The sequence below is a fragment of the Theropithecus gelada genome, chromosome 11 (genome assembly GCF_003255815.1).
Source record: "Theropithecus gelada isolate Dixy chromosome 11, Tgel_1.0, whole genome shotgun sequence".
Lineage (NCBI taxonomy): Eukaryota > Metazoa > Chordata > Mammalia > Primates > Cercopithecidae > Theropithecus > Theropithecus gelada.
In genome coordinates, this window is record NC_037679.1 from 30,978,708 (window position 1) to 30,998,873 (window position 20,166).

At 37.3% G+C, this 20,166-nt stretch overlaps 1 protein-coding gene across 1 annotated transcript in view; it reads left to right on the forward strand.

Moving 5' to 3' along the window:
• Window positions 1-9,553: 9,553 nt before the first annotated feature.
• TPH2 (tryptophan hydroxylase 2) overlaps window positions 9,554-20,166 on the forward strand; it is a 91,621-nt gene continuing 81,008 nt past the window's right edge. The window contains exons 1-4 of the mRNA XM_025402950.1: window positions 9,554-9,798; window positions 12,282-12,431; window positions 14,986-15,169; window positions 15,278-15,378. Of these exons, the coding sequence (XP_025258735.1) occupies window positions 9,694-9,798; window positions 12,282-12,431; window positions 14,986-15,169; window positions 15,278-15,378 (540 nt within the window). The 5' untranslated portion in view covers window positions 9,554-9,693. The remainder of the gene's footprint in view (window positions 9,799-12,281; window positions 12,432-14,985; window positions 15,170-15,277; window positions 15,379-20,166) is intronic.

A 20,166-nucleotide genomic window follows, 5' to 3' on the forward strand; every position in this document is an offset into this window, starting at 1 on the left:
TAAGTTAGTACAACCACTATGGAGAACAATATGGAAGTTAGTAAAAAAAAAAAAACTAAAAAAACTACCTTATGATCCAGCAATCCCACTGCTGGGTGCATATCCAAAAGAAAGGGAATAAGCGTATCCAAGAGATATGTGTACTCCCATGTTTATTGCAGCACGATTTATAAGAGCCAAGATATGGACTCAACCTAAGCATCCATCAACAGATGAATAAAGAAAATGTGGTACATATACACAATGGAATATTATTCAGCCATAAAAATAAAATTCTGACTTTTATGACAACACAGATGGAACTGGAGGACATGTTAATTGAAATAAGCCTGGTGCTGAAAGATAAATATTTCATGTTCTCATTCATATGTGGAGACTAAGAAAAACTGCATTTATGGAGATAGTAGAATGATGGTTACCAGAGCCTGGGAAGGGCAGTGGGGAGGTGGGACAAAGAAGGGGTGGTTAATGGGCATAAAAATACAATTAGAAGGAATAAGATCTAGTGTTTGGTAGCACAATAAGGTGATGGTAGTTAATAATTTATTGTGTATTTCAGAATAAAAAGTAGAATTGGAATGTTGCTAATGCAAAGAAATGATAAGTGCTTGAGGTGATAACTATCTGCCCTCCCACCAAAAAAACATCCTTTCTCCAAATATTCCCCTTGAGCCTAACAGGACAACTGAATCATTCTGAACATGAGAATACACCTTCCTTTTAAAAACAACACACACACACACACACACACACACACACACAACTCTTGTAGCAAAGGAGATTCTTTACCACAGAAATTCTCATTTTTATGGGTCACTGAATTTGATTTTGTGACACTTTTTCCCATGTCTGGGTTGCTGAGGTTTCCACATCCTTCAGCTCTACCCCTCAGAATTAGACATAAATAAGTTTAGAAGAGAGTTTATTCTGTAAGAAGGTTTGAATTACAAATATTGTACTTGATAGCTTCACAATACGGAGTAGATCCATAAGAGGCCTACCCTTGGTCCAGGGTTCACTCATGTTTTAATCTCCTAAGTTTCCTAAGTTTTCCTTAAAGACTCACATTGTCTAAGAGCATCACCACGGATTTCAAAAAATACAGTCTTTGTTGTTAAGCTTGCTTTAAAAAACTGCGGCCGGGCACGGTGGCTCATGCCTGTAATCCCAACATTTTGGGAGACTGAGGTGGGTGGATCACCTGAGGTCAGAAGTTCAAGACCAGCCTGGCCAACATGGCGAAACCCTGTCTCTACTAAAAATACAAAAATTAGCTGTGTGTGGTGGTGGACACCTGTAATCCAGGCTTCTAGGGAGACTGAAGCTCAAGAATCACTTGAACCCAAGAGGTGGAGGTTGCAATGAGCCGAGATCATGCCACTGCACTCCAGCCTGGGCAACAGCCAGTCTCCATCTCAGAAAAAGGAGAAGAAAAAAAACTTAGAAGTTTTATAAGCCTTATTTTTATTCTTGTTCTGTTCTAATTTATATGCTATCGCTGACCCAAAGTTTCTTGGCCACAATTTAGAATTTTATACCTATGTAAACACAAATAATGTGAACCGTGTTGATAGGTCGTCTTATCAGATAGTACAACTTGCTTTAGGGGCTTGTTTTCTCAAATTCAAGGTGAAATCAGGGTGGAGTCTGGATGCCTGGGTCACTTTTATAAGGTGCTTTATTCTTGCAAAAGATATAAAGTTTGTTCTATAAGCTTTGGAAGTCAAACGTCAGAAAATAATTTAGTCAAACTGAATTGTTCATATTAGAAAATGTCTACATATGAAGTAAAACAAAAATTTTAAGAGCACAGATTTGAGTCAGTCATGGATTTGAGACCTGGTTCAGTTGCTTCTTAGTTTTGTGACCAGGCCTCTCAGCCCTCAGTTTCTCATCTGTAGAAGAGGATATTACTTACCTCAGTTGTGAGGAGTAAATGGAGTACATATAAAATGTCTAATATGGTACTGGGCGTGATAAAGCACTTATAAATGCTATCACTATTATTATATCATGGCAACCAAATACTGCCACAAACCATCTTTTTGAATCTTACAGCTATGTGGTTCGCTTTTCCTCCCCATACATACTACCCTGCAGATAGAGCCTTGAGGTACCCATCGATTTGTTTTCTATTGATTGAGGTCATTTTGACTTCAAATCTGAACTGTGTATTCCGGTTTCTTCCCAGCCACAGACTTACTGCCCCCACCATAAATCACTATTCTTTTTGTGCTTCAGTTTTCTTCATATTTGGCTTAGATATGCTTGCCTTTTATCCATTCTCCCTTTATAAAAAATTATTTAAAATGATGAGAAAAGAGTGTAAGATATAGCTCATGTTTTGCTTATTTATGAGGTCTGATCACCCTCAATCAATAAATAATCACAAAATCAAAAATGACATGTCTGCGTTAAACATTTTAAGTAGTATGGGAAATCACAGTGTCTGACAGTCAGTGAACATTTTATTAGGAAACAATGCTTAATATTGTGGACAGCTGTTTTTGGTTTTGCTTCAACATTAGGTCAATTCGGTCAGACTCTGATATCAAATTGTCCTGCTTGATTTCAGGTCAGATTGTATTGTCTGCATGTCTAGATGGTTGACACAACCTTCATGCAAAGTTTCAGTGCAATTTTTCTTTGTTTATCCCTTTTCCCTGTCAAATGATAGTTTATGTAGTATTTGAGAGTAATCAGGAACAAATACTTTTGTGTTATAAACACCTTCATCTGTTACAGTATGAGTTGAAGTGCTAAAAGTCACTTGAGTACTAATTTTTGGAAATTTTCATCTGAGCACAGTGCATCACTCATATTGACTATTGAGACTAATAATCAATCAAGACTTCACTCAAAGTCAGGAGAGATGTTGGTTTGTGAATATCTTGAAAATAAAATGGTGTTATCTAGGAGTCTGCTTGAGTTTCCTAAAAGTAAATCATTGCAGGCTTATTTCATTTCCTTTTATTGATAAGTTACAATACTAGTAAATCAAGGAAGCACCTTAGATGGGCAACAAACTCATTTTGGTATGATATTCATGCGGTTAATTTGACAAAATTAGGAGTGGTTGGTAGTAATAGAGAACAATTCCTTCCAAGAAGACTAAAGTATACCACCCTATAATCTCTAGAAGACAAATGTCAATGGGAAAAAAAATCCAGCCAAACTGATTGTTAGCTTGGTTGTGTGCTATAAACATAGAAGTCAGCCCTTTCTCTTGTCTTATTCAATATGAATTTAAGCATAGTAAGCACATGCATCAAATTTGCTTGTGACACATACTTGATAGACTGGAATGATAGCTTAAAACCTAAAGGACAAGTTATTAAGGGAAAAGGAATCAGGCTTTTTGTTGAATTCCAATCTTGAAACTCCCACTGTTGCTTTGAGTATCTCCAAACACTCACATACAATATCTATCCATTAGTAACTTTACACCTGCTTTCTCCATTCACACTGGGGTGTTGCCAGGCAAATTCTCCCTTACTTTAAGTATACTCACGTCCTTTCATTCTTTCTCCCAAACACATTTCTTTGCACTACTGAAGCCTAGCTTTCTCTTCATGACATTGCATTTCCAGCTGGCTTCTAACTTGGCCAGCATGATGGGTGTGAGTGGTAAGGGAAGGAGAAGAAATAAGGAGTCCTCAGGCCTCTCACCTTCTGTCTACAACATGGAAATTGGTAGGCATGGATAGGTTGGTCTCTTCCAATTGTGGGCCATGGACGCTTCAGCATCCCCTTGGTTGTTTTAGTTTATTTATATTGCCTTTTTCATTTCTTTGTTCATATGGGCTACAGCCTCTCAGAAGCAATTTCCATTTATCCAGGTGTTTTAAGGACTGGTTTATAGTATTTCTCTCATTTCACTACTTTCCTCAATGACAACAAATACCTATGTTGAGGACTCACTGATATTCTTAACATAAAACTTCCCTAATTTTGTGGACCCCTATTTCATATCTCAGCTGTTTGTCATCATGGCCATTCATGATCACATGGCCTTCTTCCTCCTGTAAGATATTATATTGGAGGTCTCCTTATCTGACAATATCTCTTTGTATTTTCTACTCAATTTTCCACTTCCTGACTTCTAGCCTCTGTAGCTGCTTGATCCAAACCAATTCTGTTGGCTCACCTTATGACTATTGACTTCTTACTTAACACGAATTATGAGGGCAACCACTTCATTAAAACCTAGGTATCCATGTCTCTTAAACTTCTGTCAAATATTGCAAACCAATGCTCAATTTTATATTACTCTGGCTTCAGAATCAATGAGGCATAGGAAGATAATTAACACTTTGAGTGTCGAATATCTGCCAGCCGCCACGTTAATCACTTTATACATATCCAATACAATCAGCATAACAGCCCTATAAGGTTTAGATATTATTGCCCTTCTATTACAGAAATGGAGGCTGAGAAATGTGAAGTAATGTGTCCTGCTTAAGCACAAGTAGGAATTAGCAAAGCGAAGATTTAAACTTTGTTTTACTTAAAAAAATGCCTTATTTCCATGCAGCATTTATTCATTTATTTATTTACTTTAGAGATGGAGTTTTGCTCTGTCACTCAGGCTAGGGTGCAGTGTCATGACCATAGCTCACTGCAGCCTTGAACTCCTTGGCTCAAGCGAGCCTTCTGCTTCAGCCTCCTCAGTAGCTGGGAATACTGCCACATACCATTACACTAGTAATTTTTATTTTTATTTTTAGTTTTGTCTTTTGTAGAAATGGGGTCTCATTATATTTCCCAGGCTGGTCTCAAACTCCTGGACTCAGCAGTCATCCTGCCTTGGCCTCCCAAAGTGCTGATATTATAGGCCTGAGCCATTATGCCCGGCATAATTTATTTTCAAAGTTTATGTTTTTGTAATCAATGTCACACACGTACATGGTTTCCACAAGATTTGTTGTTATGAGAAACTGTTCCTCCCCTTCTCCCCACCATCCATATCCTCCTACCCTCCTCATCCCCCACCAGTGGCAAGACTTTCAACTGTCAGGTCATGCTTGTGGTATTTACTTCCATATGTCTGAATGCTGTAGTATGTGTGTGTTGCAACTACTTTGATTTTCAGCTCTAGGCATTAACCATTGATTTTTCATCTTGGAAGATGAGAATTTAGCTGTTTATCCTCTCCCCACAGCCCCTATTATTCATATGCACACTTTCTTATCTGTCTGTCTTCCAATATAATTGATATAATATTGGTTAGGTCAATATTTAGTGCTTATGTTATGACTTTGTAAATGTAATCCTCCAGTGAGACATGCTCCCCTTCAGCCCTAATTTTCATTTTTCTTGGGGAGTTAATTTTTATCAAGGTTTTTTACTTGCTGATTTTATATATAGTTGTCACTAATCTAACCCCATACTCTCCAACAAATATTTAAATTGGGGCTTGTCAAATGTGAACTTACAGGGTAATCTGATTGCATTATTTTGTCCAGAGCATTCAATATTATCTTAGCTCTCACTGTGTTTTAAGATCTTGCCTTTGCCAGATTCTCCAAAGAATTATTTTTGTCTTTATTTGGCTGGAGACTAAATGCCTGGCTGTCAGCCTTCCGATGTTTGGGAGTCTCCATGTCATGATACGAGTCTCAATACCTCAATACATTCGTTTAATCAGAATGGTACCCCCTATTCTCAACTATGCTTGATGCTCCTAAGTACAGTGGCCCTTTGTTTTACCCTTTCCAGAGAGTAACCTTCCCAAGAGGAGGTGGCGTGGCTGTTTAGAATAGTCAAGGGGAATATGGAATTTTAACTGCTTTTTAAAAATAAGATAACAGCTTTATTGAGATATGTATACGCCGAAAGTTTCCCTCCCTTAAAGTGTACAATTTTGTGGTTTTTAGTATATTCACAAAGTTGTGTAAATATCACTAATATTTAATTTTACATTTTCATACAGAAACCTTGTACCTTTTAGCAGTTATTCCCCACCTCCTCTTTTTTTCCAGCCCCTGGCAGCCACTAATCTACTTTCTGTTTGTGTCTCTCTTTTTAAAATGATCTCTTTTAACATCTTCTAGACATTTCATATAAACAAAATCTTACAATACATGCATGGTCTTTTCTGACTGGCTTCTTTCACTTAGCATAATGTTTTCAAGGTTCACCCATATTGTAACATGTATCAGTACCTCATTTCTTTATATTGTGAAATAATATTTTATTTATGATATATCTTTTTTGTTTTTTTTTTCATTATGTGATAGCATTTGAGTTGTTTCTACTTTTGGCTACTATGAATAATAATGCTTTGAACATTCATGTACAGTTTTTGTGTGGATATATGTTTTCATTTTTCTTGGGTGTACACCTAAGAGTGGAATTGCTGAATCACGTAGTAACTCTAGTTTTACCTTTGTGAGGAACCACCAAACGTTTTTTCAAAGTAACTACACCATTTTACACATACCTAGCAGTGAAATTGTTGAGTCATACAGTAACTTTATGTTTTGCATTTTGAGAAACCACCAAACTGTTTCCCAAAGTGACTGTACCATTTTATAATACCACCAGGTGTGAGTGTTTCACATTTCCTGCTTCCTTACCAATATTTGTTATTGTCTGTCTTTTTTATTTTAGCCATCCTTGTGGGTCAGAAGTCATACTGTGTTTTTCGATTTGCATTTCCCTAACGACTAATGACGTGGAGCACCTTTTCCTGTTTGCATTGGCATATCTTCTTCGGAGAAATGTCTATTAACATTTTTTGCCCAGCCTCAGCATAATAGGAAGACCCTGCCTTTACAACAGCAACAAAAAATTAGCTGGGTGTGGTGGCCTGTTCTTGTAGTCCCAGATGCTTGGGAGGCTGAGGCAGGAGGATCACTTGAGCCCAGGAAGTGGAGGCTGCCAAGAACTATGATTGTGCCACTGCACTCCAATCTGGGTAACAGAGCAAGCTGTCTCAAATAAACTTTGTTTCCCAATTAAAAATTGGTCTATTTGTTTTTTTCATTGCTGAGTTGTAAGAAATTTTTATTCTGGATACTGTCTCCTGTGAGATACATGGTTTACCAATATTTCCTCCCGTATTGTGGGTTGTCTTTCACTTTTCTGAGGGTGTCCTCTGAAGCACAGAAGTCTTTAATTTTGATGAAATCTTATTTTTTTCTTTGGGTACTTATGCTTTTGGTATCGTATCTAAGAAACAATGGCCTAATCCAAAGTCAAAAACATTTACTCCTACCCTTTCTTCTAAGAGTTTTAATTTTAGATCTTATTGTGTGTTTATGATTCATTTTGAGTTAATTTTTGTGTGCAATGTGAAATAGAAATTCAACTTCATTGTTTTGCATGTGGATATCCAAAGTTATTCCGGGACAGTTTGTTCAAAAGATCATTCTTTCCCCATTGAATTGTCTTGGCACTTTTGTTGAAAATCAATTCCCTCTACATATAAGAGTTTATTTCTGGACACTCAATTCTATTTCATTTACCTATATATCTGTCCTTAGTACCACACTGTCTTGATTATTGTAACTTTGTTGTAAGTTTTGATTTGTCTAACTGCTTCTCACACTTCGAACCACTCTTTTTCAGTCTCATCTACCTTCAATTCCAGAGATATTTGAGCCTTTAGGATATTCTGTCATGTAAATTGCGTTGCTTCTCAGTCTTCTTCATTGATAGCTTAAGGTTCAGCTTTCCCATGACTGCAAAGCCTTTGATCATTTTTTTCTTCTTTCAAGCTGCTAATTTTTTGTTGCTGTTGTTTTCCAATTTATGCATTTCTTATGTACCTTGAAAAGGAATTTTTATGTTGTTTTAATAGGGTTTCTAGGGTGAGAAAAAGTAGTTAAATCTTTAATATTGTAAATACATATTTTAAATAAATTACTTTTAATATCTTTTTTTCCCTCGCTTTCACATCTAAGCAGGGACACTGTCTAGTGGATTTTATCCCTTCACATCTCTGGTTTTTTCATTACATCTCAGTAACATTAGCTATTATTGTCATTACTTCATTCATCTTATTTAAACTTGCTTCTCCTATTAGCTGATTAGAGCTGATTAGAGCTTTACAGAATATGTAAACCAAATAATATTTTCAGAATTAGATCAATTAATAATTATATCACTTCAAGATTCCAGAAACAATTAAACTTCAGTCAATATTAGTTCATCCCAACTTGTTTTGAAACCCTTTATATATATATATATATATATATATATATATATATATATATATAGGCAAGCAGTGCCAGCACCAGATTTTGTTTAGATTTTTAGTGAAACAAGCACATTTGGCCAAGAGTTTTTCATTCTTCAGGAGATTGGTAACATTTTCCTGTGGCCTTGTGAATTTTATGACTTTCTAAGGTTTGAATAGTAAGAATATTGATTAATCTATGCATGTCAAGTTGCTGGATTTGATCTAGTTGACACTGATGTTTGACAGTATATGTAGTCATTAAAAGCTCAGATGTCTTAGTACTCTTAACCTCTGCCTCCTCCTCACCACATAACACACAGATCTCATATATTTAAGTAGCAGTTTTTATATGAAAGGGTTATGTCAATGATTAAATTTCCATGATTTTCAGTGGAGAGAAAAAATTCAGTAACCACAAGAGTGTTAAAATGAATGGCTGATATATGGGAATCTAGTCTCCTTTTATTTCTCATTTAGTAAGGAAGATTCCAGGGTTAGTATCTGAGCTATACATAAACTCCCTGTGGCTAAATCAAACCCTTACATTTTCTTTGCAATACATTTTCCTCCATATAACTCTACATAGAGGAATCACAGGATTAAGAAGAAGTCCTTCTATGAAAGCCATTACACATATGTACACTCACATGTTTGCATGCACAAAATTACAGTATGTCAGGTCAGAAAAAGCTTATTAACATAAAATGGAGTTGGTCAATGAGTAAAAAAATAGGCTGATAGGAGGAATAAGATCTAGTATTCAGGAGCACAATAATTTATTTTCTTTTGTATGTTAAAATAACTGAAAGAGTGGAATTGGAATGTTTCTATCACAAAGAAATGATAAATGCTTGAGGCAATGGATATCTTGATTACCTTATTTGATCATTACATATTGCACACTTTTGTCAAAATAGCACATGTACCTTATAAGTATGCACAACTATTCATTATCCATAAAAATTAAAAATTAAAAAATCCATAAAATGGTTTAAGGATTCAGCAGTGCTGATCTTTCGTAAATTATTTTTCTAATTTTGGAAAGAAAGCACAAAATCTTTGAATTCACAGTTGCTTAAAGACTGAGGTTAACTTGCCAGCGGCAGGCTTGAGAGATGAGAGAGCTAACGTCAGGGGATAGATGGTTTCTTGTACAAATGACACCCCCTTATGTATTGTTCTCCACCACCCCCGCCCGGAAAGCTACTCGACCTATGAAACAAATCACATCATGAGCACAGATAACCCCAGGCTTCAGGTCTGTAATCTGACTGTGGCCATCGGCAACCAGAAATGAGTTTCTTTCTAATCAGCCTTCCATCAGTCTCCAGTCATTCATATAAAGGAGCCCGGGGATGGGAGGATTCTCATTGCTCTTCAGCACCAGGTTCTGGACAGCGCCCCAAGCAGGCAGCTGATCGCACGCCCCTTCCTCTCAATCTCCGCCAGCGCTGCTACTGCCCCTCTAGTCCCCCCTGCTGCAGAGAAAGAATATTACACTGGGATCCATGCAGCCAGCAATGATGATGTTTTCCAGTAAATACTGGGCAAGGAGAGGGTTTTCCCTGGATTCAGCAGTGCCCGAAGAGCATCAGCTACTCGGCAACTTAACAGTGAGTACTACGTACCTGGCACTATGGAGAAGTATTTTCTAGGGTAGTGACCATCTTCTCCTCACCATATGAATCCCTCTTGTAGTGTAAGTAAGCACGCACACCTCAACTTTCTCCTTCTTTATAAACTCTCTACCCTGCTTTCCTCCTGTCTGCCTTCAGTCTTCCTCTTCTCTCCGTAAGTAAAGCGAGTGTGCCAATCACTGCGTGCTAAACTTTTTTTCCGCAAAGTTTATAAGTACGGAGTTAAGAAGTTCCTGAACATTAAGAATGAGAGATTGTATGAATCAATGTCTTAAATCTACAACCAAAAAAAAAAAAAAAAAAGAGTGTGAGGAATTTTGAAAAGCCATTTATTATTAGGAGGAGGAGTAAGGAGAACAAATTAATAAATTTCCACGGTTTTCAGAAGATCATTGTGTCTCCTACACCCCCTTCAGTTTACAAAGACTGGTCTTTAAACATAGAACTATTATTTTCTGTTCTTAGTTGTGGGTGCAGGTTATTGGAATAAAAGAAAGATTGAATTCCTTTCAAAAGTTTTTCTGTGTTCCACATTGCTCAATTTTTTCAGTTTACTTGATGGAATAATACAAGCAATACATCACTTGCTATGGTATTTAAGGGATTTTTATGTTTATAATATCTACAGAATAAAAAAAGCAGTATTTGCAGGATTTTAGATCCTGCTTTGAGGTAATAGTCATGGGATTTAACAAAAACCATGAAATAAAAATGTGTCCAGGTCCTAGTCATTAAAAATATTAAATGGTATTTTATTACTGTACTACCAGAGTTTATCAACCAAATCCAATTCAGTCTGTATCATAGAATAATCTGTTTTAATATCGTAGTTCCAAATATGTGCCAGAGGGCTGCATTGTACTGACATATTATTACTGATAAAAATGTTGAAAAGTAAACGTGGCAACTTCTGTAGAATTATTTAAATCAATTTGCAAAAATAAGGCCAAAGCGTAAATAGATTTTCTAACATTTAAATATAATGAATATTTGGATGAGATATTACAATGAAGAATTTTGAAGTCATAATTAACTGCTAGAAGGAAAACAAAGAAAGCTTAGGGTAATGCTAATGTATGACCCTTTTATATAAAAAATGCTACTTATATATGCGAGATCTGTGTGTTATGTGGTGAGGAGGAGGCAGATGTTAAGAACACTGAGACATTTGAGCTTTTAATGACTAAACATACTGCCAAATGTCAATGTCTGCATAAACTTCTTCCCTCCCTCAAGTCATAAATAATAAAATCTCCATCTCTATTACATATAATCTAGTGAGTAAGGCAATACTGATGTGTGAAAATAAAGCCAGTAGAGAAATCAGAAGAAGACAATGGCAGATAACTATTCACTGGGTCCCAAAGCAAACCTACATTTCTCAGTTTCATGAGGATGTAGCAGATTGGTATGATTGTATTAAATCACCATTTGCCAGGAGTTACTTCTTTGTCTGCCCAATGCTGTATTTGCATATAAAGAATATAAAACAGACCATCCTAATTTTGCATTGTCTGTCAAATGAAAGTTCCCAGCTTGTTGTTTTTGTTTTGTTTCCTCCCATTCTATTCCTAAATAAAGTTTCCAGATTTTTATTCTGCATTTCTGGCAATGTGACCTGAGTTACTGGAATCTGTCATTTTTTTCTTTAGCCAGCAGGACTAATAGACATTACTTCCTCAGGCAATATAAAATCTTAAGTGGCGAATGAAGTGTTAATCTTTTTCAGTTTCTCAGATTTTACTGTTTGCTCCTAATAATTAGCTTGCCAGGTTTCTTCCTTCCTTTCTTCATTTTTCATTTTATTTGTGACTGAATTTTAATAGTCACTTTTCAAGCATTGTCTTCTGACACAGATGGCCTTAGAGTTATACACTTGTCTGTGTTAAACTTTTGCAGGCAGATTCACATTGACACTGTGGATCTAACTGAAGAAAGTAATATTACTCATTAATTTCTGGGCATGTGCTGACATATTTCAGAATGAAATAAATATTTTGTTTTTAAAATTTAATTGAAAATAAAATTATTGTCAAAAATATGTTTGATCTTATTTTTATTATGGTTAGTAATTAATATAGTTTCCATATGATTCAATGAGGCTAAGAGATCAAACTTTGTGCTGTAAAATAATTCTAGAAAGGCAGGAATTGTTCATATATGATACTTCAGGCTTTAAGACAGTCAGGTTTTTGTTGCTATTAAAGCGAAGCAAATCTGATCCCCTTTTAATTTCAACCACTAGATGATGTCTGAGACCACTGGAAAATAGTCTCTCAGCGTAAATTAAACCAATATTTATGATTGAAAGTTATGAGTGACATGGCAACTTCACCTTAAGTTTGTATGATTGGTGGAGCTTCCAACTTATGAATGAAATGTGTGGGAAAAATCTAATTACAGAGGATTCTGGAACCCTAACTAACGTTTCGTTTTATTATGCTTCGACATTCCTGAAGCTAAATAAAGCTAACTCTGGCAAAAATGACGACAAAGGCAACAAGGGAAGCAGCAAAAATGAAACTGCTACCGAAAGTGGCAAGACAGCAGTTGTTTTCTCCTTGAAAAATGAAGTCGGTGGATTGGTAAAAGCACTGAGGCTCTTTCAGGTGAATGTAAAATATCATTACATCATTTTAAAAGTGACTGTGTGCCTGGTTACAAACCTGTTATCTGCTCTGAAACATTTCTGAATCAATTTCTGGATAATGTGGTGAAAGTTTCGAAGGAACCAAACTTCAAGAGGCTTTAAAAGGGGGGTTTGTCTGTCAAGCAATGAAATAAGCAGAATTGTATAAGCTGTGGCTTATTAATGCAGTTAGCTTGTTAGGAACTCTGAAGACTATTGCCAGGTTAGGAGGTCAGTACTTCAAAAATGTGAGCTTCCCACCTGAAAATGAAAACACAAGAGGAGCCAAACAGGGTATCTTAAGTAGCAAGAGCCTGCAGCTTGATTTGATTTGTTCACATTTGAACTTACACATGTCCTAGGAGCATGTTTATTACGAAAAAAGTGAGATACATGAGTATAGGCACTCGGTATTCCCCTAAGCCTCATTGTTTATGTGTCTTTATGTACCTTTTTGTGAAGATGAGTCACTCTCCTTATATTATACATTGTGGGGCTAGCTCTTCCCTTATCTTATAGAAACGTTGTAGCATCTTCTCAGGCCCAAATCTGTAGTTTGAACCCTCAAGAAAGATCCTGGTTAGGGGTGAGGCTGGAAGAAAAGCTGTTGTGTTCTTGCCAGCATGTACCTAACGGTTTCTCTACCCTTCAGCAAACACCCTCCCTTACAAAATGCACTTTGTTTGGGGGCAGTGGCTGTTGATGAGAGCTGTAAGATAAGGAGCCTAGCTCTGCATGATGCCTTGGGCTGCTAGTGCAGTGGAAAGATAGCTGGAATTGCAGTCAGGGGATTCAGACCTGTGTTCTCCTGGTTTGGCTAAACACTAGCTGCTTCCTAGGTTCAATTTCTTTATTTGTAAAATTGCAATAATAATTCCTACCTAACAGGATTGCTGGGATGACATAATATGAGTGAAAGTGTTTTGTAAAGTGTATAACTATGAGGCATTATTATGATGCCTCTATGATGATCATAGCAGGGGAATTAGCAGCCTGATTTGGCAAATCATTTCTTGTTCTCTTTTGACCTTGAAGAAAGGATCAGGCACCATAAACAGTGGTAATGGAAATCTGAGGAAATATTTTACAGATAATTATGTCATCCAAGCCTGTGTCCATACAGTGCCAAAGGCAGGCCAATTCAATTAGACAGCTGGGTGCAGTGGATAAATTCCTGGAGAAGGAGTTAGCAGCCCTGAGTTTTCACTCTGCCATCAGCTAGTCACTGGACCTTAGCTAAACCATTTAACCCATCTGGACCTCAGTTCCCCTAAAAATATCTACTCTGCTTCAACCAAAGGTCATTAAAAGCCTAACGTGACACAATGTATGTGAAGTCTCTTGGACCTTGAACTTAATCTTAATGTTATTATCAGCCAGTTGAGAAAATATGACATTATTGTAAAGGTTAATAAAAACAGAAATAGAACATTTAGTTTCCTAGTCACAAGACTAGTTTCTTTATATAGGAGAGGGTGCTGTTTGATTTGATACTATTCTGGCACTGGAAACTACGTATCCTGCTCTTATGCTGAAAATTCTGAGATTGTCTAGGATTGTATCAGGAATTGTGCGGGTAATCACAGTGTATCATCTGGAGTGAGAAAATGTCTGCTTATTTGGAGGTGGGTTGGGATGAAAAGAACAGAGTCTTCAATTAACTTAGAGGAAATGAAGAACACATCACTGGGGGAAATTCTAACCTGATTTTTAAATATTAAATCACTGTCCTTATCTCTGAGATCCATCATAGAGTGATAGTTGCAGCAACACATCCTTGGTTGAAGCTAGTTTGAAGATTGTCAAAAGAGAACAATTATTAAGTGATCCCATTTAGGGGTTATTATCATTATTTTTTACCTTTTCTTCACCCTCTTTGCAATTGCCTAAGTTGTTTGTTTTCCTTTTGCCTTCAGAGATCCTCTCTTGACTACTTATCTTGCTCCTATTTCTTTTTCTACCATATGGATTACAGTGTGGCTAGTGTTTCCCAAGCCTCAGTCATTTTCATGCCACCTCCCCCATTTCTGCTTGCCATTTGTACTGTTTACTTATAAAAAGATTATAAAAGGTTATTTCTAAACGCCTATTTTAAAACTCTGTTTATTTTAAAAGAAAACTTTATATTAGGGGTTTGAGTTTTAGTTATGTTTTTCGGAAACATATAAATATGGACTATTACATGATAATGTAATAAATAATTTTTTCCCCAAATAATAATGTGCCTCCTATGGGATGTGTACCACTCTCTGGGAAATGATGATGTTCATTTTATAGGGCCAGTTTATATTTTAAATGCCCCTTCTGTTTTATATGAGGCAGGACAACCTATACACAGAAGTATGAATATATAGATTTTTATTAACAGAAATAATGGTTGGAAACATTTCCAAGTTTTATTCAAAGAACAAAGAGATTGTCTCTTCCTCTTGCATGGGTACTTGGCACCTTGCTTAAGACGTGAACAAGAAAAGCTGATGGCATTCCTTTTATTGTCCCCCGAAGGTGATTTTGAGATGGTCATGTTTCCACAGGAAAAACGTGTCCACATGGTTCATATTGAATCCAGGAAATCTCGGCGAAGGAGCTCTGAGGTTGAAATCTTTGTGGACTGTGAGTGTGGGAAAACAGAATTCAATGAGCTCATTCAGTTGCTGAAATTTCAAACCACTATTGTGACGCTGAATCCTCCAGAGAATATTTGGACAGAGGAAGAAGGCAAGGGTGGTCTTAGCTTGTTGGGTAATTTTGAAATCTGACAAATATTGCAAAGGGGAAAACACAATCTGTGAACTAATATTTTTGAACCTGCACTGTTTTCAACAGAGCTAGAGGATGTGCCGTGGTTCCCTCGGAAGATCTCTGAGTTAGACAAATGCTCTCACAGAGTTCTCATGTATGGTTCTGAGCTTGATGCCGACCACCCAGTAAGTGTCCAGTAAAATCTATTTCTCACATGCTCTCTCAGCTGCACCCATGTGACAGGCAGTGTGCCATGTTCTGTGCTGCAATGCTTTATTATAGAACAATTTCTTATTTATTCCCCATAACTGAGAGCAGACTTCCAAATGATAAAGCTTCCCTGTACGCGTGTTGCCTGGAAGCAGGTTAGAAGGATGGTATTTTCACGTAGCATTTATTTTTAAAAGGGTTGGATAGAGGAGGAGACTCTAAACCTTGGAGAATATTTCTGTGGAATTAGACAGCCTGAAATATACTTGCAGATGGTGACCCTTGGAAAAACGATGAGCTGAAATTGATCATGCCTCTGGGAAACTAGGGAGGACTAGGCATTATGGGGCTCAGTGAGAGAATAAAATTCTTCTTGCTATTTTCCTTGACTGGAGGTAGTTAGGAGTAGAGTAATGTAGTTGACTTCAGTCTCAATGGAAAGGCAGAGCGTTTTAGAATAAAGGCTATGATGGAAGACATATCTCTTCCCACATCCACCCTGAATCTATCTACCATCATTCTTTCCTCTACTCCAATAAAAATGACCATCTTTAAAGAAATATGATACTTGGGTAAGCATTTCCCATTATTCTCCCCTTCCCCCCTTTACATCAGTTTTTATTTAACACAGGAGACCTGGAACTTCTTTATGGCCAGAGTGAAGTACAGTTAATAGTGTGGGAGAAGTAAGCAATGCACCCATTCATTATAGGCATTTTTCCCTCCCCCGGTGCCCCTTGTCTAAAAATGGGCAGATAAAAGAGTAAAACCCAAGCAGATCACTAATGCTTACAGGACGTCTCTGTGGTCTGCAGGTAATATTTACAGACATTCTTTGCTGTTTAAACTGAGGAAATATGGGGGGTTGACAGTGTGGCTCTACTCTGCACAGTGGCTCTCTAAGTGCGACCCCAACATCAGCAGTGTCAGTATCATGTGGGAATTTGTTTTAACAAGTCCACCCTTAAGTTTGAGAACCTCTGTTTTAAAGGAAACTATGACAACTTTAACACCAGGGAAATTTTCAATTAAACCAGTCATTTGACATAATATACCAACTCAGACCAATTCAAATATACCATTCAAACAAATGGTGAAACAGACCTAATTCAACTGCATTATTTTCAAAAATTCTCTCAAAGAAACAATGTGTTATATTTGCTAATATAGCCTAAAATTTCAGAATATGTTCCAGTAATTCACATGTAAGGCTTCTGAACATTAGAAAAACATTAAAAATGGCTTTAATAATCACCCATTGTTATCTTTTCCCTCTCTCAACTTCCAGAAGGCATCAGAATTAGCACAGGAACCTGACTTAGCAGCTAAGCAGTACCCGGGCTGCACAGACACCAGCTGTTAACTTGCAGAATGACCTTGGCCAAGTCCCTTTACCTCTGCACCTCAAGTTCTTTATGTAAAAAGTGGAAATAAACTTGTTATTGACCTCAAAGGGGTGTTTGAAAAGCCTAGTTAATAAAACAACTGGAAAGCATTTGGCAAGAGTAAATGCTTAATTCCAAAAATAGAAATGCTGTATTAAATCATCCAGATCAATGCCTAGACGGTAAAGGATTTTTTGATAACCTCCTATTTCCAAATGCTCCCCTTAGTCTAGTTTGAAAATTACTTAACCTGGAGAAAGGAGTTCAGCCATTTTAATGGAACAACCGTAGGAACCACTGACCTTGCTGAGAATAAATTTATTCCAATACCCAGCATAAATTTTCCTGTGCTTAATTTTATTCCATTACTCCTAATTATACCCACCTTATGATACCTTCTCTTATTTTCTGTGCAGTCACTAGAAATAATTGCAAGTACTTAGCAATCCCCTCTCTTGTCATTTTTTAAACCACATATATTTCTTTTATAAGCACACCAAATGTTCATTATACAGAATGTAATATTGGCAAATTGGTGTTTTCGTAAGTTGTTTGATGAGGATGGAAAAATTGTCTAAGCACTTTTTATGCCTGGGAATAATCCCAGCCCTGAGACAAACACAGGGACCCTTGTGATAGGGTACTTCAGAAGAGGCTTAGAATATAAGAGTAACGTTGCTGAGGCTCCCTAGAAAGGGTTAAATATCTAGGTCAGTGTCTTTCAAACTTCAAGGGGCAAACAAATCACCTTTGAGATCTTTTTTTTTTTAATTATACTTTAAGTTCTAGGGTACGTGTGCACAACATGCAGGTTTGTTACATATGTACACCTGTGCCATGTTGGTGTGCTGCACCCATCAACTTGTCAGCACCCATCAACTCGTCATTTACATCAGGTATAACTCCCAATGCCATCCCTCCCCCCCACCCCATAATAGACCCCGGTGTGTGATGTTCCCCTTCCCGAGTCCAAGTGATCTCATTGTTCAATTCCCACCTATGAGTGAGAACATGTGGTGTTTGGTTTTCTGTTCTTGCAATAGTTTGCTGAGAATGATGGTTTCCAGCTGCATCCATGTCCCTACAAAGGACAAAAACTCATCCTTTTTTATGGCTGCATACTATTCCATGGTGTATATGTGCCACATTTTCTTAATCCAGTCTGTCACTGATGGACATTTGGGTTTATTCCAAGTCTTTGGTATTGTGAATAGTGCCACAATAAACATACATGTGCATGTGTCTTTATAGCAGTATGACTTATAATCCTTTGGGTATATACCCAGTAATGGGATGGCTGGGTCATATGGTATTTCTAGTTCTAGATCCTTGAGGAATCGCCATACTGTTTTCCACAATGGTTGAACTAGTTTACAATCCCACCAACAGTGTAAAAGTGTTCCTATTTCTCCACATCCTCTCCAGCACCTGTTGTTTCCTGACTTTTTAATGATCGCCATTCTAACTGGTGTGAGATGGTATCTCATTGTGGTTTTGATTTGCATTTCTCTCATGGCCAGTGATGACGAGCATTTTTTCATGTGTCTGTTGGCTGTATGCATGTCTTCTTTTGAGAAATGTCTGTTCATATCCTTTGCCCACTTTTTGATGGGGTTGTTTGTTTTTTTCTTGTAAATTTGTTTGAGTTCTTTGTAGGTTCTGGATATTAGCCCTTTGTCAGATGAGTAGATGGCAAAAATTTTTTCCTGAGATCATTTTTAAATCAGACAATGATTCTGTAGGGCCTAGGATTCTGTATTTCTGGTGATCTCCCAGATAAGGCTTGCACCAGAGAGCCTGGGGACCACATTTTGAGGAGCCAGCATCTAGACTGGGAAGGTCTTTCGAAGTGGGGTTCAAGGTTTACTCATAAGGTGTTTGTTAAAAATCCAATATCTTGATGCTCATCTGAAGCCTACTGATTCAGAACTTTCAGGGATGGCCCAGGGATCTGCATTTAAAAGTATCTGCAGGAGACCTTGACGAGATCTAAAGTTTGAGAACTAATGTCTTAATTAATGTTCTAGCTCAGTGATTCTCATCCTTAGCTTTCCACTCAAATCACATGTGGAGAATTAAAAAGTACTGATGCTGGGGCCTCTGGGAATGTGGCCAGGTTTGATGTTTTATTTAAAGCTCCCAGGTGATTCTAATATTCCGTGAAGGTTGACCTATTTGGGATAGCTACTTGAGTGTCAACAGAAATTTAGCTGAGCACTTTGGAGTTCAGGCTGGGTCTTCAATTTCCTTTGATTTAAATTGAGAGAGGGAGGGTGGGTACTCTCTGGATGCTAGGGTTGCCAGATTGAGCAAATAAGCATCTGGGATGCCCAGTTAAATTTGAGTTTCAGATAAGGAAGGAATAGTTTTAGGGTATAAGTATGTCCCATGCAATATTTGGAACATATTTATACTAAAAAGATTATTTGTTGTGTATCTGAAATTCAAATTTAACTGAGTGCCCTGTATTTTATCGAGTAACCCTATCCCTGGCTTCAGTTCAGAATGGATGGCCAAGGAATGCTGTTTCTCTGTCACTACTAGTGCAGCTAGCATCCCTGTTTTACTTTGCCAGTACATGGTTCAATCCAGGAAGTTTTGGATCGCCCACAACATTTGCGTAATCACTGCCACACTAAGCTAATGAGGCATGATGAGTAAATCACTCTCTTGCGTCCTTGGAAAAGGTGCAGGTGTTTGCAGAAGAGAGGCAGTTGAGATTCTTCAGGAGGCCCAGCAGATTATGATGCCGTTACCATGGTGTCCAGTCTGGCAGGAACCGGGGAACAGATGCTATGCTTTTCACAGGACACTTTTCCTTCTGTCATGGCCTGTTTTCTTTTTGAATAATAAAGGTGCTTAGAATTCTTTGGTTTTACCATCTCAAGTAGTTTTACTAGTGAGTGTTGAAACAAGTACTTTCTAGCATTACTGCATCTACCCTATACAGCAGGAGACCTTTTCTAAAGGGCACAGATCTATTTGTGAATGTGGTAACTATTTATTTTATTATTATTATTATTATTATTGTTTTTGCCAAATACCCAAACTTCAAGGACAGTGGTAACTATTTTGTAAAAATTTTTATATAGACATTTTAGGACTTCACAAGCCTGTCTGTGAACCCCAGTTTAAAAACTCCCAATTCACAGTAAAAGAAAGTGCTAGTTTCTTGGACAGAGGATACTTCATTTCTACATGGTGTAAAGGTGGTCTCGAGTCATCTTCTCTCTCCTCCTCTTAGTAACTCTCTTGTCATTCCTGAAAGAAATGTTGTTGACAATGGAAGTTCTTCATTTCTGTCCAGCAGATAGCCCTGTGAAGATTTCTAGCCTCGAGGCCAGTTTTCTTCAGCCAGGCAAGCGAGGGGCAATGTGC